General features: G+C 48.9%; 10 protein-coding genes across 10 annotated transcripts; 6 read left to right on the forward strand and 4 right to left on the reverse strand.

Moving 5' to 3' along the window:
• Positions 1–1,052: 1,052 nt before the first annotated feature.
• On the forward strand, positions 1,053–4,075 carry F4807DRAFT_132740 (uncharacterized protein). Its single transcript, XM_047993005.1, has 2 exons — positions 1,053–1,857; positions 1,915–4,075. The coding sequence occupies exons 1-2, from the start codon at positions 1,596–1,598 to the stop codon at positions 3,819–3,821; spliced, it is 2,169 nt and encodes a 722-aa protein (XP_047853274.1). The 5' UTR covers positions 1,053–1,595; the 3' UTR covers positions 3,822–4,075.
• A 973-nt stretch (positions 4,076–5,048) lies between these two features.
• On the forward strand, positions 5,049–7,155 carry F4807DRAFT_452129 (uncharacterized protein; the record flags this gene model as incomplete). The annotated part of the gene is made up of 2 exons (XM_048000295.1): positions 5,049–7,018; positions 7,110–7,155. 2 exons carry the CDS (start codon positions 5,049–5,051, stop codon positions 7,153–7,155), a joined length of 2,016 nt encoding a protein of 671 aa, XP_047853275.1.
• A 716-nt stretch (positions 7,156–7,871) lies between these two features.
• Positions 7,872–9,107, reverse strand: F4807DRAFT_461297 (NAD(P)-binding protein; the record flags this gene model as incomplete). The annotated part of the gene is made up of 3 exons (XM_048001665.1): positions 7,872–8,586; positions 8,751–8,879; positions 8,953–9,107. The coding sequence occupies 3 exons, from the start codon at positions 9,105–9,107 to the stop codon at positions 7,872–7,874; spliced, it is 999 nt and encodes a 332-aa protein (XP_047853276.1).
• A 248-nt stretch (positions 9,108–9,355) lies between these two features.
• Positions 9,356–11,566, reverse strand: F4807DRAFT_429247 (T-complex protein 1). Its single transcript, XM_047998320.1, has 4 exons — positions 11,362–11,566; positions 11,258–11,309; positions 10,553–11,208; positions 9,356–10,502 (listed from the first exon to the last, which is right to left on the reverse strand). The coding sequence occupies exons 1-4, from the start codon at positions 11,413–11,415 to the stop codon at positions 9,660–9,662; spliced, it is 1,605 nt and encodes a 534-aa protein (XP_047853277.1). The 5' UTR covers positions 11,416–11,566; the 3' UTR covers positions 9,356–9,659.
• Positions 11,567–11,741: 175 nt separating this feature from the next.
• F4807DRAFT_132797 (P-loop containing nucleoside triphosphate hydrolase protein) lies at positions 11,742–13,684 on the forward strand. The gene is made up of 3 exons (XM_047993006.1): positions 11,742–11,961; positions 12,011–12,102; positions 12,164–13,684. The coding sequence occupies exons 1-3, from the start codon at positions 11,959–11,961 to the stop codon at positions 13,386–13,388; spliced, it is 1,320 nt and encodes a 439-aa protein (XP_047853278.1). The 5' UTR covers positions 11,742–11,958; the 3' UTR covers positions 13,389–13,684.
• Positions 13,685–13,979: 295 nt separating this feature from the next.
• F4807DRAFT_461300 (uncharacterized protein) lies at positions 13,980–14,795 on the reverse strand (the record flags this gene model as incomplete). The annotated part of the gene is made up of 1 exon (XM_048001666.1): positions 13,980–14,795. The coding sequence occupies one exon, from the start codon at positions 14,793–14,795 to the stop codon at positions 13,980–13,982; it is 816 nt and encodes a 271-aa protein (XP_047853279.1).
• Positions 14,796–15,865: 1,070 nt separating this feature from the next.
• F4807DRAFT_468391 (uncharacterized protein) lies at positions 15,866–17,357 on the forward strand (the record flags this gene model as incomplete). The annotated part of the gene is made up of 3 exons (XM_048002602.1): positions 15,866–15,990; positions 16,044–16,479; positions 16,547–17,357. Exons 1-3 carry the CDS (start codon positions 15,909–15,911, stop codon positions 17,355–17,357), a joined length of 1,329 nt encoding a protein of 442 aa, XP_047853280.1. The 5' UTR covers positions 15,866–15,908.
• On the forward strand, positions 16,736–19,057 carry F4807DRAFT_429253 (uncharacterized protein). The gene has a single exon (XM_047998321.1). The coding sequence runs from the start codon at positions 17,391–17,393 to the stop codon at positions 18,768–18,770; it is 1,380 nt and encodes a 459-aa protein (XP_047853281.1). The 5' UTR covers positions 16,736–17,390; the 3' UTR covers positions 18,771–19,057.
• A 305-nt stretch (positions 19,058–19,362) lies between these two features.
• On the reverse strand, positions 19,363–21,281 carry F4807DRAFT_452132 (putative arylsulfatase; the record flags this gene model as incomplete). Its single annotated transcript, XM_048000296.1, has 3 exons — positions 19,363–19,453; positions 19,511–20,988; positions 21,051–21,281. 3 exons carry the CDS (start codon positions 21,279–21,281, stop codon positions 19,363–19,365), a joined length of 1,800 nt encoding a protein of 599 aa, XP_047853282.1.
• Positions 21,282–22,825: 1,544 nt separating this feature from the next.
• On the forward strand, positions 22,826–24,086 carry F4807DRAFT_132845 (pre-mRNA branch site protein p14). The gene is made up of 5 exons (XM_047993007.1): positions 22,826–22,992; positions 23,089–23,112; positions 23,168–23,230; positions 23,298–23,425; positions 23,493–24,086. Exons 1-5 carry the CDS (start codon positions 22,955–22,957, stop codon positions 23,591–23,593), a joined length of 354 nt encoding a protein of 117 aa, XP_047853283.1. The 5' UTR covers positions 22,826–22,954; the 3' UTR covers positions 23,594–24,086.
• The last annotated feature ends 200 nt before the right edge of the window (positions 24,087–24,286 follow it).

The raw sequence follows: 24,286 nt of genomic DNA on the forward strand, positions 1-24,286 counted from the left end.
CTATCTAGGTAGTAGCTCAAGGGAAAGGAAAAAAAGATGGGATTTAGAAAGAAAAAAAGCAATTGAGGCTTGGATTGCTAGTGCGGAGAGTTAACTTCAACCAGTTTAAACAGGGTTTCCATGTTGATCGACTTGAGATCCCGAGTCTCATCTAGGAGAGGGTTCGATAAGGAATATCATTGGACACCCCGGCACGGCGACATGATCCCTCATATTTTGTACGAAGTTAATTGAATGCGTGTATGGATTGAATGTATAATTAGATTATCCACCAATACTTCACTTATATAGCAATTTTGCTTGTTTCATTTTTGTTTTTAGGTCTTCAAGCTGTCTTCAAGTCCTCTGCAAGTAACCTTGGAAGTACTTACTAGGTATGGTACATGGTATCTGGTGTGTGACCTTTTAAACTTTCCAAGGTCTTGAGGTTGAATACCTAGGTAATACCTACCTCTGCTACCTGTATAAGCTAAAGTTTTGCAGTGCCCGTTTGATTACCAAGACCAGGTACTAGAGTTTACTTTTGCTTTTGCCTAAGACCGGGATGAGAGAACCTTTGGAAACGTTTAGGTACTACTATTCCATACTGGCTGACTGGTTAGGAACTTAGGATGGTTAGTAAATAGGTACGCAGGTATGTATGTATACTGAGGGTCCCCGAGGTCATGACTCGGTTCATATCCATTCCGTCTATATCCCACGCGCCGTCCTCGTTCGCGCTGCAAACGAAGCACCTGTCGCAACTTCGCTTATCTCGTTTACCTCCTTGAGAAGGCACCTAGTAGGGAATATCCATCCACTAGACGAAATAGATTGATTAGGTGTGTTTAGCAAGCTGGTACCTGGATCGAGTTGATCAATTGATCAAATTTGTTGTTCTCGTTCCTGAATTCATTAAAACAGCCGGCAGTGCGGAATGACCCCCCTTTCAATAAACCAAGTAACCCCCCCGCCATCGCTGACGCCTCAATGCGGAATAGTCTCCCCAAGCTTTACTCCTCTTACCCCTGGCCCTGCTCCGTCTAACCTTGTCCTACCCTGCCTGTATTCCCTGCCAACCCTGCCTACCCTGTCTACCTGACTTTAGCTCCACTAAACATGCATTTACGCATGCATCTTAAGCCGGCTTGGGGTTGGTTAACCAGTGCAATACCCAGTCAAAACGTCACTTTTGTTCTGCATACTGCACACACTCTCAGCACTCCTAGCCTGGGGGCCCAGACGGCCTACTACCTTATCGACCCTTATGTATCTAACACATACTACATCCATACATCCATCCTACATAGAACTAGAACAAAGCAAACTGCCAACCATTGCCCGAGCTGTCGTCAGTTTCTTTTCCCAATCCCCTCCTCCGTCAGAGGCTCTGACCCGAGACTTCGGTTCCATCTTTCCACACTTCCATCTTTTCCTCTTCAATGTTGCTGGCCCAGTGCCTGCCCGATGAGGAGATCCGACTTTCCATCCTTTCTACTGTTGATCTGACTTAGTCACTATAGTTTTGATCTCTGATAAATAACTGAACAGCCTTTCCCCTGGGACGCGCACATTCCGGAAGGTGACGATCCGTGCTCTCTTAGTTGCAGGCAGCCATGCAGCGGGTTTCCGCACTCCTCCCGTGGGATCGCAGCAGGACGAGCACCGGCGTCAATGGTAGTACCAATACCAACACTAATACCAATACAAATGGCCATGTCAAAAAGAACAGCGTCGACATCGTCCGAGGCTGGGCCGACAAGATCCCCTCTCCCGTCAACCGCCTGAGCACCTCGAGACTGAGTAGAGATGCCTTCTTACCCACCACTTTGGATAAGGAATGCGAAAAGGCCGCTCGCATTATCAAGTCTTTTTGCAGTATGTGCTTGCGCTGTTCACGCCGAAGAACAAACTGATACTAACGTCTTGCTATAGGCGATGGCTTCTCAACTCCAGACGACCGACCGGGGAGTCCGTCGACCTATTCGAGCTCCCACTCGTCGCATAGACTGTTAAAGAAGATACCTCCGAGGATAATACAGAATGCCGTTGGGCTCGCAATTTTTACCTCGATGCGATCTGGAATATGGAATTCCGGTTCCGGCTCCGGTGGTAGCGGCGTCTTAATCGCGCGCAAAGCAGATGGGACGTGGTCTCCGCCATCCGGTCTGATGCTTCAGACTGCTAGTTTACGATTCGTCTTCGGGGTCGACATCTACGACTGCGTCCTTGTTATCAATAATTTCACCGTCCTTGAGGCTTTCGCTAGACCTAGAATGACGCTTGGTACCGATGTCAGTCTGACAGCTGGTCCTCTTGTGGCTCTCGGGTTACTTGAAAACGACGTTACGTGGGCCGATCTAAGCGACCGGGCCATCACGTATATCAAAGCGAGGGGCCAGAGTGCGGAAGTCAAGTTGGAAGGTATAGTCGTAAGCGAGCGAGCCGACGAAAATGAACGTTTCTATGGGATGAAAATAAGTGTTGCCAAGATCCTAGCAGGCGATATCAACCAAAGCATGCCCCAGACTCGATCTCTAACTGAGGTTCTCAAGGCTGCCGAAGGGAGAACCGACTATGATACGGCCCTTGTCGAACAACTTGCATCGCAGGCGCCGGGAGATGCGACGATCGAATCACCGAAGACGGCAGGCCCATCGCCGGCATTCGGTGTCCCCGACTTGGAAGATCCGGATCCTTTTGGTGTTTTGGCTCTCGAGATGGCCGGGATGGGTATTCGTGAGGCTGGCACACGACTAAGGCCCGACAGCACGCAATTTGAATATAACCCTAGCCCGACGAGTCCATTCTTCCCCAGAGCTGGTCGCCAAAGCGTTGACACTTTTCTATCACGAAGCAATAGAGGCAGTTATATGTCCAACAAAACGATGGCCACTGAACGGAGCCAGATGACCGATGCGGGTACCCAAACATATTTTGCGACACCCCAGACTACACCTGGCTCAAGCCAAAGCCAAAGCGAGGATGGGAACCAACCACAAACGATTGAAGATATCTTAGAAGTGAAAGAACCGGTAGAAGTCGACTATACTAAAATCGACATTAGTGCTTTGAGGAAGCTATCGAATTTCCCAGACTTGGATGACGAGCCAATAACCACCATCGCAATTAAAGGGGAAGACCGGGACCTAAACGTCGAAGCTAGCGAGGATAAGAGAAAGAGCATAGGAACACATACTGAAGCTATTAATACTAATACAGCCGACGAGGTTTCGGACGATAACCATAGTAATGATGGAGATGACGAGGAGGATGAAAATGAGGAAGAAGCAGAGGAGGGCGAAGAAGATGGTTCCGATGAAGAGGAAGAAGAAGAAGAAGCCGTAGTTTATGAAGTGGCCACGGCTCAAGCTCCAGCTCGAGTTGTAGTAGGAGCTTCCCGAGTCAATATCCCTGTAAGGATACCACCACCGCTTCCAGCCAGGAATCCGGGTCGTTCATCTCGTACACGAAGTCAGATGGGCGATGTCGGCGGCTTAGTGAGTAGCCCATTGAGACAGGAATTTGAGCTTGAAGCCGATGTCGACGAAGCAACGACGCCTAAAGCTAAGGATAACACCGACAAGCTTGCGGATATAGCAAATGAACCCCCAACAGAAAAGGTGGAGAAAGCAGCAGCCGTATCTGTTGAGGATGAAGAAACTAAAAATATTGAGAACTCGGTGACTCCGACTCGAGAATCAGCAAGCGTCGAGGGCCAGCTTGCCAAGATCAGTGATCGATCTTCCTTCAAAGAGGAGACCATCGTCGACCTGTCGCCAGAAGCACAGCGGCACAGTAGCTTACAGGCAAGCCCCGACCGATCTGTCTCTGTCGCGTAAGGGATAACAGTGAGGTATTCAACATTTCTTTAGTTCATGATTACGGCACGTTTGGAGTTCTAGGAACATCATAGGGACGGCTAATGGGAGGATGAGATACCAATATGTCAAGGAATGGCCGGGTTATAGGCATGTGGGACTATCTTGCACGAAACTTCACACGTGGGGACGAGCATTAGAAGAGCGCGTTGAGGATGAAATGGATGTTCTCAAGCTCGAGCACGACAATACCCTTGATATGTATTTTTATTGTTTTTATACATTGTACAAACCTGAACACATGAAGCATACATACATCCATATATTCAATGTAGCTGACAGGCATAATGTGAATGCGTACCTAGTTAGGGACCTATGGGGTCTCGTCAAGAGTTCAACTACGAGGAGAGGTACTGAGTTTATTCCATTATCTACTGGTACTAGGGTGGATGAGAATGGCATTGGAAGCGTGTTAATACCTAGATGGCGACAGTGAGTCACCAAGGTCTCTACCTATGTAGGTGCAGTGCTACAATGTACTGAAGATAGATGTCCGTAGTAGAACACAGGCGCCTAAAAATTTCCAAGGCTTGCTTGTCAACCTCAACATCCGCACCTTCGTCGTCTTTACACTGACATATCTTGTCGTCCCAAATCTTTTCTTCTTCTCAACGCTGACGTTGTTACTTTCTGCTTTCACAACCTCGTTTCTTTCGAACAAGATCACATACAATAACACAATGGCACGCAAACCGAAGTGGAAAAAACACCCCCTGGGTAATCGCGGGCGACGCTCGACGGCAAAACGAAATCTAGGTATCTTCAATATGTATGTAATCAATCTTGTAGTATGATCTACACACCTGCCTCGGCGCTTCACCTATCTATTCCATTTAATTTAAGCTTACTTGCGTGGAGACATTGATCACGGATTAACATAGTTCCAGGCAAGACAGCGAAGATAGCCAGGATAGCCAAGACTCGGACCCTATTCCTGCTCCCGCTCCGCCTGCTTCCGAGCCTGTCCAGCCACAACCTCCACAGCCTCAGCCACAGCCGCTGGCGCCTACCAGTACCCGTAGCTCCAATCGAAGTGGGCGCGTCGCGCTTTCGAGACTTCGCGAATTTCAGGAAGAGAGCTTCAGCGACGAAGACCATTACTGCAGGCATTTCCCCGACGTAAACCCACAATCGAAGAAAGAGCCTCTGCGCAGGCTATCTACGTCTCCCTGTAGGCGTTGCAGCGAGATGGCTAGTCAACAGGGAAAATGGCGGGAGGAGCAAGTCCTCATCATCTGCCCCGGCAGCCAGACTACCATGGCCCAGCTGGGCTGTGGCGAGCTTACACCTCCCGCGCATCGTATTCCCACTAGAATGTTCAAAGACCCCGACACCAAGGAATACACCCCTTACCGCATATACAAGCGCAAGAAGGCTGGCGCATCCGGAAGTGCTGCTGCCAGCGACGAGAAAGATGACGACCAATGGGAATATGTCGAGGATCGCGACAGCGTTGAGGGTGCAATATATCCTCTACAGGGTGGTCGCATCGTACATATGGCTGCCTTCCTAGCATTCCTCGATCACGTCCACAGTTTACTCACAACCACGTACCATAACACACCCATCCTGCTCATGGCATCGCCGCAGTGGACACGACCCTGCTGTGAAACGATCGCGCGCTACGTATTTGAGAAGACTAAGACTCCTGCTCTATGCTTGCTGAATAGCGCAGTCGCAACGCAGTATGGCTTGAAGTGGCCCACCTTGACAGTTGTCGACATTGGCTTCGAGAAAGTCGACGTTACCTGCATACACGAATACCTGATTGTTAGCCACAAGCAACTAGGCCATCCTAACCCCTTCCGAGATATCGCAGGCGGAGAGATTTTTACCCAAAAGCTACTGTCGCTTCTGAAGGACAAGAACTTTACTTATGACATGGCCGAGCAGCTCAAGAAGAGTCCCTTGTGTGAAGTTCTACCATACGCGCCTGAAGCTGAGAACTTCATGGAACTCCCTACGGACAATCCGACCGTGGCTACTGGCCAGCCTATCGCCGCTGCTCCACCTAGCGGAGAAGGTGTAAAAGTCGTTGAGCCTCCAAAACCCGCCACGGCCTTTGGCGGCGAAACGGATGGCACAGCTACAGAGGGAAAGGAGGCCGATGAAGGTGTCCTTGACGTAGCCAATATTGTCACTAGCGGAAATACTCGAGAATTCCTGGCGAAGAAAGAAAAGGAGAAGGCCGAGAAGGCGAAGTCGAAAAAGCAAGGCAAGGGTCAGGAAGCCGAGCCTGCGGGGGCCAAGCCAGCTCGATTGCCCAACTCCAAGAGAAAGTTTAACACGTTCCATTACGAGGAGCTGGTGCATGAGGACGTACAAGTTCCCATCTCAAACGGAGCTCCTAAGACGGAATCTTCTGCTCCGACAAATGGTACTGCGCCCACGGGTGACGCGCAGACTGCCGAGGCGGCACCTGGCGCCCAAGAGACGAAGCCCGAGCTGTCTGCAGACGCCAATGGTGATGTCGTAGAGTCCACAGCCAATGCTACCGGCACGGAGCGACGAACGAGGCGAGTGCGACGTGATATTGAGGTCGGACTTGAGAGATTCCTCTTCGCAGATCGTCGCGAGATAGACCGTATTACCGATACGATCTATCAGGCGATTCAGAGCATCGAGGAGCTCTACAAGCGTCCCGGCTGCTGGGACAACATCGTCTTTGTCGGCAACGGCAGTCGTCTGCGTGGCCTCAAGGACAACATTATCCAGACCCTCATCGCGCGTCACATGGTCTCGCCTAGTACCGCTACGATATTTACTTCCGAGTTACCCTCTAACATGGCGACGCCGAGTGGAACCGGCTCTCAGACACCCACTGGCTCTTTCACCGGCCAGCTCCCGACCACGAGCGCGGTTAATCCGCTACTGCAAGCGGCGACAACCGCTTCTCTAGGTGTTCCAGGCTCGGCGCTAGCTCCCGGCTCAGCAGCAGGAGACATTGTATCCGGTCATCATTCGCATGGCCAGTCGCCTATGAGCATTAAGCAAGCACCTCCGCCCACGTACTTGGCGGAATGGACCAAGAACGGCTTTGAGGAGGCCATGTTCCTTGGCTCGCTCATCGCGGCCCGTCTGGCTTTCTGCGTCCATAACTTGGATGCCCAGACTACGGAGTCGCAGCGCATGATGAGCCTCAATCGTGTCGATTACAAGTAAGCATCCTTTTCCTATATCCTTTCCCTCTCATTCCATTGTTCGAATTCGAAGATATAATGATTTATATACTAACGATACCTGCTGCAGTGAGCACGGTCCTAAACTGATCAATTCACACTCCATGCTGGGTTGAATGCGAGCACCCTGACAAGGGAAACTCGAAACGGTATATTCGTTCCTAGTCGGCGGTTTTCAAACTCTTTGTTCACTGCGTATTCCCCCCTATTGGAGTTCCGGTTATGAAGACAAAAGTCCCTTTTTTTTTTTGCCCCAAGGACACGGTGCAATGTATTTTCCCTGGTTTGTCTTCCTCGGGGATCGGCTTTGCGGGCCAGATCCAAGGCAGGTTCGTTTTACATCCAAAGGCATTTCAGGGGAGAGGGCGTTGGCGATTAGGGGGGTATAATTGCTGTCTCATCAGTTCACCTGGCACTACTGTGCCTTGCGTGCTGATTCCGCTGCTTGAAAGTGGCGAGGACATGCTGTACCATAGTCCCAATGACAATGAATATTTATTAAACACGACTTGCCGAGGTTTCTGACTAAGGGTCATACGTGACCTCGTAACGAAATTGGTAGATCGAGGGCCGCCATATAGTGTGTCGACAAGTATAGTAAACGCGGAGGAATTTGATAGTACAGCTGTCTATCCCTAAAGTAATCAAGTGCTCGAGTCGATACCTAGATTCTTACATTGCGTATCTAAGCACATCGAAACCAAACGATTTCGATGTTGTTTCGATAGAGGTGCTTATTTTTCTCAAATATACCATCTCGAACACATTCCTAACGTATATTTCGTTCCTCAACGGTCTATCTTAAAACACCCGCTCGTACCATCCATCCCATCTACTTCTCCGGATCCAAAAGCAACTTCCCCGTCGTCTTCCTCCCCTCCAGATCCTCCTGCGCCCTCGCGACCTCACTCAAAGGGTACACCCCATGAATCCTCGCATCAAGCCCGTCCCGCTCAATAAAATCAAACAACTCCTTGCTATAAGCCTCGTACTCGGCGCGCGTAGCGACGTAATTCGCCACGGTAGGCCTTAACAACTTCGCGTTCTTAGCCGTGAGCCGCGTGATAGTAACAGGCGGCACGGCACCGCTCGCGTTGCCGAAGGACACGAGGCTGCCCTTGCGCGCGAGCACGTCGAGGCTCAGGTCGAAAGTCGACTTGCCGACGCCGTCGAAGACGGCGACGACGCCCTGGCCGGCCGTCAGCTCCGCCACGCGCGCCCGCACGTCCGAGTCGCTGTAGTTGATGACGTGGGTCGCGCCGGCCTTAAGGGCCAGCGCGACCTTCTCCGGCGTCGACGCCGTGCCGATGGTGCGCGCGCCGATCGATTTCAGGAGTTGCACGAGCCAGAGCCCCGTGCCGCCCGCGGCGGCGTGCACCAGGACCCAGTCCCCCTTCTGCACGGGGTGCGCTTCGCGCACGAGGGTTAGGGCTGTTAGGCCTTGCAACAGCGACGCCGCGGCTACTTTAGGAGGTAGCGTGGACGGCACCTTGATCGCCTTTGAGGCGGGGACGGCGGTGTATTGGGCGTAAGCGCTATCGGCCATCCTGTGAGTGAGAGTTAGTAAACGGCGTTGAAATTTGAATGAGAGATAGGTATGTTTAGAGAGGAAAAGGGGGGCCTGCCAAGCCAAGGGGGTATCATGGTAGCACAGAGGTGATTTGAGAATAGGTAGACATTGAATGTAACGAGCCGTTATGCCTATACGTACCATACAACTTTATCTCCCTCCTTCAGCCCATAGAGCTCGCCGCCGCCTGTCTTGACGACGGTACCTTCAGCTTCTCGGCCGAGAATATACGGGAATTGGGGCGCTGGGTATAGACCACTGCGGAAGTACCTATATATATAACATATATCATTAGTACAATAAGAAACGACAAGTGGTCCCTTTATGGTAAGGGGAGACTTACGTGTCGATGAAATTGACTCCGATATAATCGTTCTTGACTAAGAGTTGGCCTTCGACAAGAGCTGGCACGGGCAAGTCGGTCTTGTATTGCAGGACCTCAGTGCCGCCCGTCTTGTCGATTAGGACGCCCTTCTGGGTGCTCGGTATGGAAGCCATGGTGCGTATATAGGTCGTGGGTGTTGTCTTGTGAAAGTGTAAGTACGAAGAGATGGTGGATGCTCGACTCCTAGAACTGTGAGCTAGCAGGCGGGATGAAGCTGTTCTTATAGAGGACATAAACACCGATTATGGGTCCAAGGAATTCGGGATTTTAGAAATGACTCGGGAATTTACGAGACCTACACTGAGTACGGGGAGCTATTTCCTTACACAAAGAGAACGGACTTGAGGCAGGTCGCCTAAGCTGTCGCGGAAGTGACGCCATTTTGGCATTGAAACCGAACCCCTCCTGCCCCGCAAGGTAACTAAAGCCGTAACATCGGCCCCGAAAGCGTCACCCGGCCGAGTGAATAACATCTTTGTAAGCAATATCTGAGAATCTGTATGGCTTGGATTAGAAATCATGGTATTTGTTGAGATTATTTTCATTTGACTCGGCCGAGTCTTACTGTGGATGTAGACTCGTCACCTATAGCTTGGAGGTTCGTGGACATCCTGTCTATGTTATCTCATTTCACGTACATTTCCTTCTGATTGGCCTACCCCATATTACCGCGTCAAGGCGATGTCGTCAATTCTAAGGATCATCTTGACCGTCTCAGCTGCTAGCTCGATAGCGCTCGTGCTCACCAATAAAGGCTGCAGCACGTTCTCCTTGGCGATGTTCGAGTTGACACCGCCGCTCTTGATGCTGACCCCTGCGTTCTTCTCTCCCATCTCGTGCCGATGTCGTAGATCTGTGACTACCTTGATGCTGTTCAATCCGGCGTTTTCTGCTAGAGTAGTAGGTATTACTTCTAGAGCATCTGCAAAGGCTTTCCAGCAGATTGCTTCCGTACCAGTCAACGAGCGTGCTTGTTTGGAGAGCTGAGCTGCTATCTCGATCTCCGGCGCACCGCCTCCCGCAATGAGAGCCTTCTTCTTGACTAGGCAGCGGATGACGCAAAGAGCATCGTGGAGCGAACGCTCAGCCTCGTCTAGAATTAGGCTATTGGCGCCTCGGCAGACAACCGACACTGTCTTGCCCGCCGATTTTGTACCCGTGACCTTGACCATCCGTGCACCACTTGACTGAGATTCCTCAACGAGATCAGCCGTTCCGAGCTTATCCTCCGTGAAGGAGTCGATGTCCGCAATCGGTTTGCAGCCGGTAGATTTGCAGATGAATTCAACCTCGTCTCGTTCAATATCCTTGACCGCAAGGATGTTGAGTTTAGCAAGGAAATGTAGAGAAAGGTCGTTGACGGCATCGCGTAAGATGGACTTCTGTATTAAAAGCACGTTACACTTGGCCTTCTTGATCTTCTTGACCAGGTTAAGGAGGTAAAGACGCTCCTCCTTGACGATTTTGTCCATTTGACGGTAGTCGTTGACCTGGATAGTATTCTCCATCTACACACATTATTAGAAATAGTAAAATAGCGGAACCGGTATTGACTTACATCTGGCTTCGGGGGACTTAGTTGAAATTGGATCAGACCGATCTTGGCTTTCTCCATTCTCACAGGCCCACCAGCTGCTTTGATGACAGGCTGGTTGAGAACAAGTCCATCCACCAACTCGCTGTCTTCTATCGTACCTCCCACCTTCTTGATGATTCTAATGTTCTTGAGGTCAACATTATCTGCTGTCTTGATGTCGATGGTCTTGGTAACCGAGTTAACCGCCATGGGACCCAACAAGCCAGAGTACTGAGAAACAATCTTGGAGGACAAGGATGTATTCGCTGCTTGAAGGAGGGCGGCGGTGTCGTTTAGTGAAATGGGTTGAGACATATCGTGGAGGATCTGAACTGCCGCCGCCGCCGCTCTCTGGAAAGATTCGGAAATAACGGAGGGGTGGATTCCTTTAGACAGTAATCTGTCTGCTGCACCAAGCAACGCGCCGCATATGACCACTACTGACGTTGTACCATCTCCTGCCTCGACATCTTGTGCTGCTGAAAGGTTGACAAGCATCTTAGCTGTCGGGTGCATGACGGACATGCTCTTTAACATTGTGTTTCCATCATTCGTAATTATGGTCTCGCCCTTGCCGCTTCTGATCATCTTGTCCATTCCTCGGGGACCCAGCGAAGTTCTGATAGCATCGGCGACAGCTGTTGGGAGTTAGCAGGTGTACCAAATAGCTTCAGGGCTTGTAAGTACCTCTAGCAGCAACAATATTTGAGGATCGAACGGCGACGGGCTTTTCCTTATCCTATCATTTGTTAATACAGGACTCCAAAGCTGAGGGGTGCAAGCAAGCATACTCTGAAAGTAGCGTTGGAATTACCGCCACCGGCGGACTGCGCTGCGGTAGCCATGATGGTTCAGGATCTCAGCAACAAATATGACAGTTTCTAGGGTATGTGTTTAGAAATGGGGATTGAGGAAGTTTGGAAAGTATCTTAGAATTTTGCTGTACTCCTATTATGGAAGTGGCCGCCTTAACAAAAAAGCTCCCCGCGCAGGCTGTGATATTTTTTAGTACCCAGAGTTTAGTTGAGTAAAAACGTTCCCGGGGTAGCTGCGAGGCTACTTATCCGCTAATCCTAATACGGTATAGCGGTAAGATACGTATCGACCTTTACTGGAAGCTGCGACTCTCCAGGGCTCTAGGCAATGAACGAGCTTATGCAACCACAGTGATCTATCATCAGCAACAACCCTGAACTTCGCCTAGCCCAAGCTTCTGGTTGCCATTCGCAACTTTCTAACTTCCCAACTTCATCACCAATCAATCCGTCCACCCCCAAACAATACTCAACCACCTTAACAAATTTATCCTCACACTCTCTTGTTCATTCGCTTCTTTTTATTCCCATAAATACTACTGAGCTCCTTGATAACAGGAGCCTCTTAACAAAATGGTAATGCTCCTACGTGTTTTGTCATGCGTCCTAGCTAACAGCAGTGCAGCCTTCTGCCACCGGATCAAGTTGGGAGAAGTACAGGAAGAACTTCGCCGACGATGAAATAGAAGAGAAGAAGATCACACCTCTATCAGACGAGTAAACTCTAACCCAATATTCCAACGGTTTTATTTCATGACGCAACTAACCGTGCAATCAGAGATATCCAAGTTCTGAAGACCTACGGCGCGGCACCCTACGGTACGGCGATCAAGAACCTAGAGAAGCAGATCAAGGAGAAGCAACAGGCTGTGGATGAAAAGATCGGTGTTAAGGAATCTGATACGGGACTCGCCGCACCTCATCTGTGGGATGTCGCCGCCGACCGTCAACGCATGTCCGAGGAGCAGCCGCTTCAGGTAGCGCGGTGCACCAAGATCATTGCCGACCCGAAGGACGAGACGAAGAGCAAATACGTCATCAACGTCAAGCAAATCGCGAAGTTTGTCGTTCAGCTAGGCGAGCGTGTATCGCCTACCGACATAGAGGAAGGTATGCGGGTAGGCGTCGACCGAAATAAATACCAGATTCTCTTACCTCTGCCACCCAAGATCGACGCTAGTGTTACTATGATGACGGTGGAAGAGAAGCCGGACGTTACCTATGGCGATGTCGGTGGCTGCAAGGAACAGGTTGAGAAGTTAAGAGAAGTCGTCGAGATGCCGCTGCTGTCGCCCGAGCGGTTTGTCAATCTCGGTATTGATCCTCCGAAGGGTGCTCTGCTATATGGTCCCCCCGGTACCGGAAAGACTCTCTGCGCCCGAGCTGTCGCAAACAGAACGGATGCCACATTTATCCGAGTTATCGGTAGCGAACTAGTACAGAAGTACGTCGGCGAAGGAGCTAGAATGGTGCGAGAGCTCTTCGAGATGGCACGAACCAAGAAGGCTTGTATCATCTTCTTCGACGAAATCGATGCAGTTGGCGGTGCTCGATTCGACGACGGAGCCGGCGGAGACAACGAGGTCCAGCGAACTATGTTAGAACTCATCACCCAACTAGACGGTTTCGACGCCCGTGGAAACATCAAGGTCATGTTCGCGACGAACAGACCCTCTACGTTGGACCCTGCGCTCATGAGACCTGGTCGTATCGATCGCAAGATTGAGTTCTCCTTGCCGGATCTCGAGGGACGCGCAAACATCTTACGGATCCACGCCAAGAGTATGTCGGTGGAGCGTGATATCCGATGGGAGCTGATCTCCCGTCTCTGCCCCAACGCTACCGGTGCCGAGCTACGCAGTGTCTGTACAGAGGCAGGCATGTTCGCCATCCGAGCGAGAAGGAAGGTCGCCTCGGAGAAGGACTTCCTGAGCGCCGTGGACAAGGTTATCAAGGGTAACCTGAAATTCAACTCGACCGCCACGTACATGCAATACAATTAGAAAGCGAAACTACTTGGGCCGTGAGGCCTGAAATGTACGAGTAGATAGATAATGGGACAAATGGCTGCACTGGATTTCTGTATTCCGAGGTAGCTATCAATAAGCATGGCTAATGAAGCGCTATAGCGCCGTTCTCGCTTTGTAATATGCATTGTAGAGACATAAAGTCTGCAATAGGGGCATGCGATTCCTGCTGAGCAAAGCTCTTCAAACAGTATCTACACAATGATCTTCCTGACAATACGTTCCGTGTGCCCATCCACTATTATTACAAGCTGCATCATAAGCCCTGGCAGCGATTCCCGCGATAATGAACAAACCCGCGGCTCATAAGAATATGGTATCTTAACAGGTAATAAATTTGCTCCAACGCAATGCAATGCGATGCCCGTTTGACGCCGTGCTCATGTCTAAAGTGGAATGAACCCTCCTCGTAAGACACTAATGTAAATATGTTTAGAGCGAACATTTTCTTCCTGCCCTTACGCTCTTCCTTCATTAGGAGCAGTAGCTTCGATACGCGGTGTCATGTTGTACAGTGAGCGACGTCGGCGTTGATGATGATTAATGTCCTTTATGTCTTGGACCACCCTATGCCCCTTCCATGCCGGCCAGACAACCCAGGCAGACGACGTCGCCCTCAGGGCCTCGCTCTACACAGCAGCGGCTACAGATCATTTCTCGGTGGCCGCGACCATTCCATCCTCCTCCCTTGCTTTCCTTTCGGTCGGGTTTATTACTGTAGTTACTGTCGTCGTCTACATCTTGCATGGTGAAGGATGCAGATAAGTTCTCATCTTCCTCCGAGGACGGAAGCCAGCCTTGGCACGCACGTATGCAGATAAAACAGGCTCTTTGCCCGCACCCCATGCAATCAGCGAAGGAGTCGAGGTCGGATTTCTTGGTTGGTTTTCGGTGGCAGATGTGACACGGGCTAAGTGGTACTGGCGGATTCGGTCTGGTTTGGGCGCCCGCTCGGCTCTGCTGTGGTGATGTTGGTGGTGTCGTGTACTCGGGATGAGCATGCGAATGGTGGGACTGTTGCGACGAGTAGTGGGTCGGTAGGCTACTATGGGAATGTAGGTGCTCGTCGTCATCGTTGACTAGCCGGAACCTTTTGTTTACAGGCAGCGGGATCACTTTTCGCGGCATGTTAAGCATCGTGGAGGCGCCCCGGGCCGGGGAAGGGAGAATGAGCCTTTCATTATTGTCGATGGTAGAGAGAAGGCTTGTTGATTCATTATGTTGTATTGTTCTGGAGCGAGCGTCGGAGTTAGCGGGTGAGGACCTCAACAAGGACTTTGGCGAACCGTACAACGGCATTTGATTTTCGTTGTGGTCGTCATCTCGTCTCCTCTTCTTACTCGTAGAGAACGTGGGCAGCTCAATCGGTGTTATCGAAGGCATTGCCAAAGCTCTGTATCCAAAGGATTGCATAAACTGGAAGCAAATTTAAACGATGATGATATTTTTCCCGGTTCATCTAGCAGTAAAAAGGGCAACTATGGTCGCCAGAAGAATGAACGAAGCCAGGCTGAGGGCTAGCGACGAGTAGAAGGAAGGACTATTACATGGTGGCCAAGTAGGTTGTTTATTAAGGTGATGTGATACGGGATATGACGGATTATCTCGACGCTCGGATCAATTGAATTTCAGGGGTCCTGTGGCATGGGTGTACCTGTCATAGCTAAATAGGTACTTAATCAGGTACCTAGTGCGACTAGCAACTTAACTGTACCTACAGTCCGGCACAGCTATGAGGAAACTGGAAGTCAACTTTAACTTGCAAAAAACAAGAAACAACTAAGTTTGCCTACCTACATAGTATGTAGTAGTAGCAGGATACATATTTGGTCAGTGCCCCAAAAGAGTGAGTAATTTCCTGTCAATAATAGTCAAGTTTTCTTATATATACTAGGTAGGTAGATAAAAGCTTAAGCCATCGCACCTTAGGCATGAAGACTCCATCATCAAATAAACGGAAGCCACGTCCTAGATAATACATATATGCAATATTAAACTTTTAAAAGTTAGAAAAGTCTACTGTACACTAAGACTGATTGAAGGAAGTTGCAACTTCCTTAGTATACGTGCTATTTCCTCTTTAGGTAACTATATACAACGACCGAAGGCAGGTACACCTCTACCACAGTGTTCAAACCCTGAGCTCCTTCAGTTTTCATCAGAACTTTGCAAAGACGCTCTTTCCCCTAGAGCAAGGTTGGGATCGTAACTTCCAGAGGTAGGATGTTCACAATGGCTTCCAAAACCTATATAAACACGGGGAACCGCCGCAGATCTAACGCTTTTCTTCTCACTCTTCAACCAACCCACTCACAGTTCCCAGTCGCAATATTCCTTCATATCACTTCAAAGATATCATACAACCAATCCATCAACATAGGTATCAAGTCATAGTCGCCGACTTATATCATCCTCTTTTCCAAGTAACGTGGTCCAAACTACCAACAGAGTCGTCCATACTCTAGTATCAACGGTTTCAACAGATATCTTAATATCATGGACGCCCAACTTCTAGACGCTGCTTCTGGGGCATACATGCTCGGATGTGCGCTGTTTGACGCCGGCAAATTGCCTCAGGGTACGTATCACACTAATGGTATCATCTTCATACAATACTAACTCCTCCTATAGCTGAATGGGTGTTTTTTGAAGGGCGCCGCTTTGCTGAGCACGATTATCGCTTCCCAGCAAAACTGGCCGCTGTTCGGTATGAGATAGGCAGTTATGCGAGCGCCATATTCTTCATTCAACGTGCATTGTCCCTTCTCGATCCGCATTCACATGAGCCCATAAGACAAGAGCTCTATATTGCTATGGCTAGAGCATGTCTCTTGTCTAGCAACGTTGAGAAGGCCCGGACAGCAATTTCACATATCACGTCAGAGCATAATCGTCGCCAATTCGAGAAAAGTCTTCTGCACATAGAAGCAATGGCAACTATGTCTAGTCCTCCTACCACCACTACCAATGGATCGGACAGCCATAGTCAAGGGCTGACCTTCCAGCCCGACAAAAAGACTTTGTGGCGCAAAGTGATCGAACGTCTACCAAAATGTAGACCAGGACTGTAAGAGTTTGCAATTTTAGGAATGTTGTTCGTTTAGGAACAAATACTAATATGCTTATTAATATAGAGCCGATGAAGTCGAATTCATTCCCGTCTGCAGCGAACGCGTGCGAAGCCTCTTTAACAGTTCATCAGTTGACCCGAATCAAGAGAATTATTCGTTTCTTTTCACCAATACCGGCGATGCTAGAGACGTCTTTGCCACGTTATCTGATATTGGATACATGGTCTCGCAAAACCTCTTTCCTTCAGCCAAAAAATTCTATTTCACATTGGTTGACCTTAAGCCTATTACATTTGCTCGAGACCTGTTAATGTTCCGCATGTTGGCCGACTGGGTCACAGAGTCAGACACAAAACGACGGGTGACCGAGGCGGCTCTTGCTTACACTTTCGCCTCTCAGATCATGCCGTCCTGGGTTTATGATAGACTGAAGAGTGCGATACGCTGCGTCTCCGACGAACTAAACACAGACGTATCTCTCATTATGGGACGCTTTTGCATCGACACGGCAACTCGGGGTTTAATCTCTAGCCATTATCGAAATTGGCAGGATCCTCTCCAACATCCATTCACCACAGGACAGATCCTCAGCATTACCGGCAACCAGCTCGCAGAGAGGGACATGACAACCAGTTCTAACACCAACATACCTCCACGGCCATGCGAGCCTGATAGTCCTGACAGTCTCAGTTTTAAGAACCTAAACTTCATGCTGCCTCCACTTCCAGTATTAGAAGAAAACGAACGCGGACTGCTAGAATTAGCTGGGAGATTCGGGTACATGCCCAACTGCCCACCTATCGGCAAAATATTATTAGAGCGCTATGTGGAATCATACTGGTGGCCGAATGTGACGCTCCTCGACTTTGATTAGTATTCGTCGGGGGAGTACACTTTTGCGCCTCGTATGAACTTCACACCACAGGAAGTCGTGCGTGATCTTTACTGGACGTTTAATCCAGAGGAGACGGGAACAGTTAACTGGTGTGCTTTTGAATATCTTACGCACTTCTTCTCTTCAGCGGCTGAGTGGTCTGCAAAAATCCAAGAACAAACGGTGATCAAGATAATCGTCAATGATGCGATGAACGTCATGGAATTGGCAGAACTACATCTCCTCAATCATGATCATCCATCGATCCCGGATCGTTACGATGGTATAGATTTGAGTTATCTGCCGGACATCATTGGTGGTCCATTAGCCACTTTTACTTATGGAGTCCCAATTCTTCGTCATGACAAGATTTCTGAGTTGAGGTCCTGGGTCTCTTTCAACCCAACCCAATGGGCCTCACAAGACCAATTTCTCACCGAATATCTTCTTCTGACCGACCGCTCAACGATAACCAACACATTTGCAACAACTCTCACGGATGAATCCTCTTATAAAGAGAGAGATTTTCACGAAAGAATTTCCAGTAGTAATGGGTTCTGCCTGTTGATGCTACAGGCTTTGAGTTGGGTACGCACGAGCAATAAACCAATGTGTTGGGATCAACTTATGCCTCGATACGAGTTGATAAAGTGGTTACACATGCATATTTTGAAACTCTGCCTTCCACCACGCCGACTCAAAGTCAAGGGTCAACAAGTTTATATGCCGTTGAATATGACAGCATTCTTCCGTTTAATTATACACCTATCCCGCGTCGGTTACCCGTCACATTGGTTGTCGGCAGTACTCACAGAAATATGTACTGGGCGGATTTCTAGCCAAGCTAGAGCGCCGAAGGGGATACTTATGGACAAGTCTGAAGCTATGCATAAACACCCAAAGCGCGACATGTTCATCGAGCCATTTGTAGAAGAGTTCAGAACCCATTTTGTGATCTGGAACCATCTTCTCCCGTTCGGCATCCTACAGGATAAGAACCCATTACAACACATTGGTACAATTCGGGAATACAAGCAGCGCTTTCCATATTCCGATGATACTCTCTTAACACATGTCTACCATCCCGTCATCGCTCTTATATTCTGGAATGTAAGCCTCAATGGTGAGATTCCTCAAGCTGGGTTACGCCAAGCATTGCTAGATGATGAAAATACCGATCCAATGTATCAAGGTATTTCTAGTCATAGCGGACGTGTACACGTTATCTCAACCGTGAAAATTGTCACATCAGCTATGACTGTGAGTTTCTGGTTTGCTGACGGACCTATTCAAAACATTCTTTCTACGGGTAGCCGCTGGGAGGCCTGGCTCTGGGATACTGGCGACTGGACGCCGAGGTTAGGTCCAGCAAGAGTTGATCGGATGACTCTTATGGCCGGCGAAACATGGTGATCAAGTGGTGGACGACAGATAATGGATAAGGGCCAACAAATCTATCTGAAGTGGTTAGGGAGTAAACATCAAGGATTAACGAACATAGGAAACATTTAGTCGTTGAGACGAGGCGATAAAGTTGACTACCTAGAAAGATATTACCTCGATTTAATCGACAATTTCTATATCTTCTTTTCCAACGGATAAGATGTTTAGGTTAAGAGTCGTGATATTAATGTGAAAAGCTGAGTAGAAGGTCATAAATAACCTAATACTATCCTCCTAACCTAGACATGTTAATAGGCACGAAGTAGATTCTAGCTATTTACCATCTTAGTAGCGTAGAGAGTCCCAGTCAGAGTATCATCCAAGCATACTTCTATGTTAACTTGATTTTCATAGTATGAAATATCTATACCATTTGTAGGACATTATAAAGTCACGCATATGCTAACTCGTTATCAAGTTTGGTACGCACATGTAATGCAATGCAGCAAAGTGCCATATTGAGTTTTAGTAGGAATAATACAGTTAAAAAAAGGGAACCATCTTTCAAGAGAATCCCGCCATTTGTGTACCCAACCTTGCGTTTTGCTTGTGAGATATTCCTCTATTCATCACCCCAGGTGCCCTTGGCAATACTCAGAAACCTTTCCTGCACAAAAGCTAAGCCTTGACGAAGAACTGAGATATATGGAGTGCTGATTTTTAGGTTAGTTGGCACGAACCTCATCAAACATTTAGGAACATGTACATACTATAAGCTGGTCTCAACTTTCTTTCCCTCGGCTTTCTTCTGCTTCAACGCTTCGTGGTACATGGTGTACGAATCGAACATGCCAGTCTCCTGGAAGTAAGTTTCGTAGTGCCGGAGCATTTCCTTTAGTTTCTCCGAGTGACTTTCCGCTAGATCATGAACTTCGCCGATATCCTTAGAAAGATCGTACAATTCCCATCGGCCAGGTCCTTTAGGAGGAGGGAGGAACAGCGCTTTCCAATCGCCTACTCTCACGGCGGCGATTCCAAGCTGTTCCCAGCCGACAATGTCCGTGGGTTGGTATATTTGGATGCTCTCATCCTCGGGGTGTTCTAAGATCGGTCGCCAAGATTTTCCTCGGACGGGTACCACCTCTCGGCCGCGAAAGACGGGACTCGGGTGTTTTAAGCCTGCGAGATCTAGGATGGTCGGAACGATGTCCATGACTGTCGTGAAAGTGCTGGTGACTAAACCGGTTTTGCTCAACGCGGGAGGATATCGCACAATGCAGGGGCAGTGTATTCCGCCCTCGGTCGAATGTGACTTCGCTCCGCGCGCAGGCGCTGTTGCTGCGCCAGCCCACTGTGGCCCATACCATACGAAGGAGTTGTAGTTGCCGATATTTTCCAACGAATTATCGTAGTATTTTTTGACAACATCTTCGACCGTGTAACCAGCCAGGATGGGCAAGGCCTCTAATAGTTGTCCCTCGGCTCCATTGTCAGACATGAAGACGATAAAAGTGTTGTCGAGCTCGCCTGTATCTTCGAGATAGGCTCGCACGCGACCTATGTTTACATCTATGAGGTCGACCATTGCTGCATAGACCTCCATAGCTCGAGAAGACTTTCTCTTGTCTTCTTCTGATAGCTCCTCCCAAGGCTGAGTCTTGAGCATGTGCAAGGGCGCTGGCTCAACATCGGGTGGTACAAGTCCTTTTTCTATCAAGCTGTGAAGTCTACGATCCCGTAGTACGGCGGGACCATCGTCGTACTTACCCCGGTATTTCTCGATGACATCTTGCGGGGCCTGTAGCGGCCAGTGGGGCGCTGTGTAAGGGAGATAGCCAAAGAAAGGCTGGGATCTCTCTTCTTCTGTTCTTTCCGTCAAGAAGTTCAAGAAGTCATCTGTGAATGTATTCGAGGAGTAGAAATTCTTGGGTAGATCCGTGCTACCATTGATAAAAGCCCCATCCTTCATCCAAATGCCGTCGCCTTTGAAAATGGCCGTTGGCTTTTCCTTGAGATCATACAGTTGCGGCTCATGGTTGAAATGGTTTCCGGCCCCCGGAAGAGTAGAGAGTACTTTGGTAAAACCTCTTGCGTGAGGACCAAGCTCCTTCTTCAAACCTAAGTGCCACTTGCCACTCATGAGGGTGAAGTACCCTGCATCTTGTAGGATTTCTCCTAGAGCAGCAACGCGGTAGTTTAAGTACCCTTCGTACCCGGGCTTGTTTTTGAAGATGCCAGGGACCTTTTTCTGAACGAAAGACTGTTAGCTAAGTAGGGGTGTAAGGCATGCCATAATTAGAGAGCACTTGCTATCTTTTCAGCCATTACTCCTAGCCCGGCTATATGGGAGTCTGTGCCCGACAGGAGCATAGCCCTCGTAGGAGAACATGATGCAGCCGTATGAAAGCCGGTCATGCGAATCCCCTCTTCAGCCAACCTTTGTAAATTGGGCGTGTCGATCTCGCCCCCATAAGGGGAAGTGTCACTAAACCCCAAGTCGTCTGCGACAATAATTAGAAAATTCGGCTTCTTCTCCGCCATCGTCGATCTAATATACCGATCGTATTTGAATGCAGAAAACGCAGATAGCATGAAGATACCAAGAAGCGAACGCCGTAAAGCCTCTCTTCCTGGAAGAAGCCACATTTTCATTCACAGACACAGTGGCGTTTCCGTGTTGCCGGCAAAAGTCATCGTAGCACAATAATCGAATGTCGGAAGAATACAAGAACATGGATATATCCATCAGGCGAGCAGGGAATATCGCAGGGAATAATTGACCTACATATAGAGTACTCACCTGAGACGACTAAACAATGGCTATTTCATAAGAGCCAGAAAAACTTTGGACTCTTTAAGATGAATCGACGTTGTAAGATTTAGGAGGAAGCATTACCAAATGAAAAGGGGGATGGATTAAACTTGATTCAGAATTGCATTATCGGGATTTACTACTATTATTCTTATCTCCTGGATATGTGAATAACAACTTGATTGGATCATTTGAAGAGCATCATGGCCACGTGCCTTCAAATGTGAATATCCTCAATTGTAATAGGTCGCTGCGACGCCTCTAAGTGAGCTGGACGAGTAGACTATTGGAACATCTGCTTCAAGTCGCCGCTAGTCGCAGCGGATACGGATACCTTTCTTGTCTTATTCGGCATGATAGGCTTGTGTTGCGATACGCAGCCTACCTTCATAGTTCGGCATAGCCCTAGTGATAGTTGTAAGGCATTCTGTTCGGTTCCGATCTTGACAGGACAAGATTTGTAGAGTTTCATTCAGATCGGGTGTATTATAAGTGCTAGCTTGTGTAACTGGTTCGCTTCCGAAGACCCCATTGACTTGAAAAGCAACTCAACGGCTTGCACTGCCGGATGGCGAATGAAACAAATGATCCTGCCGAATGTGGTGGCACCTTCAGATACCAATAAAATGGTACAGATAACGGTCAGCCTCAAGTAAGATGGCGCGTATGTTGTATACTGCGAACGATGCTCGTGAAGCAAGGCGTAATCGGAGCATATAGCCAATCCTACTATTTTATCTCGGAGTGCTCGGAACTCCAGCTCGGAGGAAGTACCTTCGAGTACCTAACTCCCTTTGTTCTCGAGGCGGAGATGAGAGGTGAAGGAGATCGGCATAATGCCCTATTCTTTCAACCGTCAGTAATAAGATCTGGAAACCCAATCTCCAGGCTCTTCCTGTAGTGACGTAACAAGGTAAGACACAACAGCATGTGGTGCCTGACTTTTTATATGTAGTGGCAGGAACACAGATGGATATTTCTAGATCAATTGACTCAATGTCCAGTTGATTCCGAGCAATTTCCTTTTTCACTTATCCACGTGCTCAATCGCCATACTGGAGGAAGGAAGCGGCGTTGGCTTATCATCAGTACAGCACAGTACAGTTATGCACCTACCTTAGTGTAGGTCAAACGATTGCCCAGTTTGATAAGACCCAATTTTGCATCACGTGCACTTGCTCGGCCTTTGGCGTGGCCTAATCCGATTTGCTCCGCTACCAAAACGAAACTCCCCCGTCTCTAGAACCAGATCGATTCCAAAAGCTGCACACGCCTCTTCGCCAATCTTGACACTACCTAAAACATCCATCACCAAATCACCAATACCAACCGACCTGGACCAACATCCAGCAATTAATCATTTCAATCAAGAGAACGAACAATTAACTGCCCTCATCAAGATATGAGTCGCGCCGGCAAGATTGCCCCCGAGCAGCTTCCGTAAGTCTTTGACCCTTGAATTCCTTTCGCCCCCCACGGCTTGCCTGGGCCTTGGCATCTCGACTGAGACGCATTTGCTGACGTCGGTGAATATAGAATCTTGTTCGTGAAGAATCTAAAGTTAGTTTACCTTACCCTGATACCTACCTTCGATCTCCTCCTGACAATGATATAGCTACGAGGTATCGTCTGACGCGCTTTGGAAACTCTTTGATCCCGGCGAGGACGGACTCATCCGGTACGTTGCTGCTGGACTCTGCATTATACGCACATATGGGCGGTATCCGCTAACTACATACATCTAGCCAAATTCGACAGGGAATATCGGTCGATGCAAAGGGAACTGCCTATGTCGTCTTCTGGAACGTCATGGATGCAAAGAATGCCCTCGAGAAGCTAAATGGGTACAACTTCCAGAACCGTTACCTCGTCGGTACGTTGACCACGTCATCACGTGGACCCCTATGCATCCCCATTGCAGCCGTCTAACATATCAACAGTGCTATGGCACCAGCCAGAGAAGACCTTGAAGTCGAAAGATGACCTCCAGGCTCGCAAGGACAATTTAGCGCAGCTCAAGATGAAGCATGGAATCGATTGACAATTAGACGGGCCTGCGGACAGGCTACAGACATGTGCTCGTACTCCGTCTGCAGTCCCGTCTTCTCCAGCTTCTACCACATCTAGCTCGCGAGCTACCACCTCCACTACGACGTCGATCCAGAAGACTCCGGCGTCGGTGGCGAATAATAAGAAGGGCAGGCCCGACGACGTCGCCGGGCACGCACGCAAGCTCGCATTGAACTTCGTGCGAGGCATTCTCCCACAGAAATCCAACAAGCTATGCATGACTTAGAACGTATCGTACACATCATCTGCGCAGATATGGACAATACGGTCACGCTATACAACAAATTTCACGAGAGCGCAGAATTGGCTTTTGCTCGGCATGCTACCGCTACCCTTGCTACCCCTTTTATGATTGCGAGTCGCTCTTTAGGTACACCTACAGAACGCAGGGAACGTTGTACGTTGTTCAGATTGATTAAGGTTGATTCGGGAGGTTCTAGGGAATGGGCACCACGTGTGTCACATAGTTTTACCTGGCGTTACGATGACACGGGAAGATATTAAATATTCATGGTTCTGAGGCTTTTCGACCTCTACCTAGCCTTGAGAATGCAGGAGACCTTGCGGCTTTAACTCTCAGAAATGATATATCCCGTCTCCAAATTTATCATGTGGCTATGTATGTCGTCTATGAATAATGTTACTAACTAATTTGCTCTGATGG

Source organism: Annulohypoxylon truncatum (genome assembly GCF_022578515.1).
Source record: "Annulohypoxylon truncatum strain CBS 140777 unplaced genomic scaffold F4807scaffold_20, whole genome shotgun sequence".
NCBI classification, from domain to species: domain Eukaryota; kingdom Fungi; phylum Ascomycota; class Sordariomycetes; order Xylariales; family Hypoxylaceae; genus Annulohypoxylon; species Annulohypoxylon truncatum.

What these genes read in the sequence shown, in the direction of transcription:
- F4807DRAFT_132740 (XM_047993005.1), top strand. Translation starts at nt 1,596, where the DNA reads ATGCAGCGGGTTTCCGCACTCCTCCCGTGGGATCGCAGCAGGACGAGC. An exon ending in CATTATCAAGTCTTTTTGCA is followed by an intron (nt 1,858 to 1,914) that starts GTATGTGCTTGC and finishes GTCTTGCTATAG; the next exon opens with GCGATGGCTTCTCAACTCCA.
- F4807DRAFT_132845 (XM_047993007.1), top strand. Translation starts at nt 22,955, where the DNA reads ATGAGTCGCGCCGGCAAGATTGCCCCCGAGCAGCTTCC. An exon ending in ATTGCCCCCGAGCAGCTTCC is followed by an intron (nt 22,993 to 23,088) that starts GTAAGTCTTTGA and finishes CGGTGAATATAG; the next exon opens with AATCTTGTTCGTGAAGAATC. An exon ending in GGCGAGGACGGACTCATCCG is followed by an intron (nt 23,231 to 23,297) that starts GTACGTTGCTGC and finishes ACATACATCTAG; the next exon opens with CCAAATTCGACAGGGAATAT.
- F4807DRAFT_132797 (XM_047993006.1), top strand. An exon ending in ATCACACCTCTATCAGACGA is followed by an intron (nt 12,103 to 12,163) that starts GTAAACTCTAAC and finishes CCGTGCAATCAG; the next exon opens with AGATATCCAAGTTCTGAAGA.
- F4807DRAFT_429247 (XM_047998320.1), bottom strand. Translation starts at nt 11,415, where the DNA reads ATGGCTACCGCAGCGCAGTCCGCCGGTGGCGGTAATTCCAACGCTACT. An exon ending in ATTCCAACGCTACTTTCAGA is followed by an intron (nt 11,310 to 11,361) that starts GTATGCTTGCTT and finishes AACAAATGATAG; the next exon opens with GATAAGGAAAAGCCCGTCGC. An exon ending in TAAGTCCCCCGAAGCCAGAT is followed by an intron (nt 10,503 to 10,552) that starts GTAAGTCAATAC and finishes TAATGTGTGTAG; the next exon opens with ATGGAGAATACTATCCAGGT.
- F4807DRAFT_429253 (XM_047998321.1), top strand. Translation starts at nt 17,391, where the DNA reads ATGAACTTCACACCACAGGAAGTCGTGCGTGATCTTTACTGGACGTTT.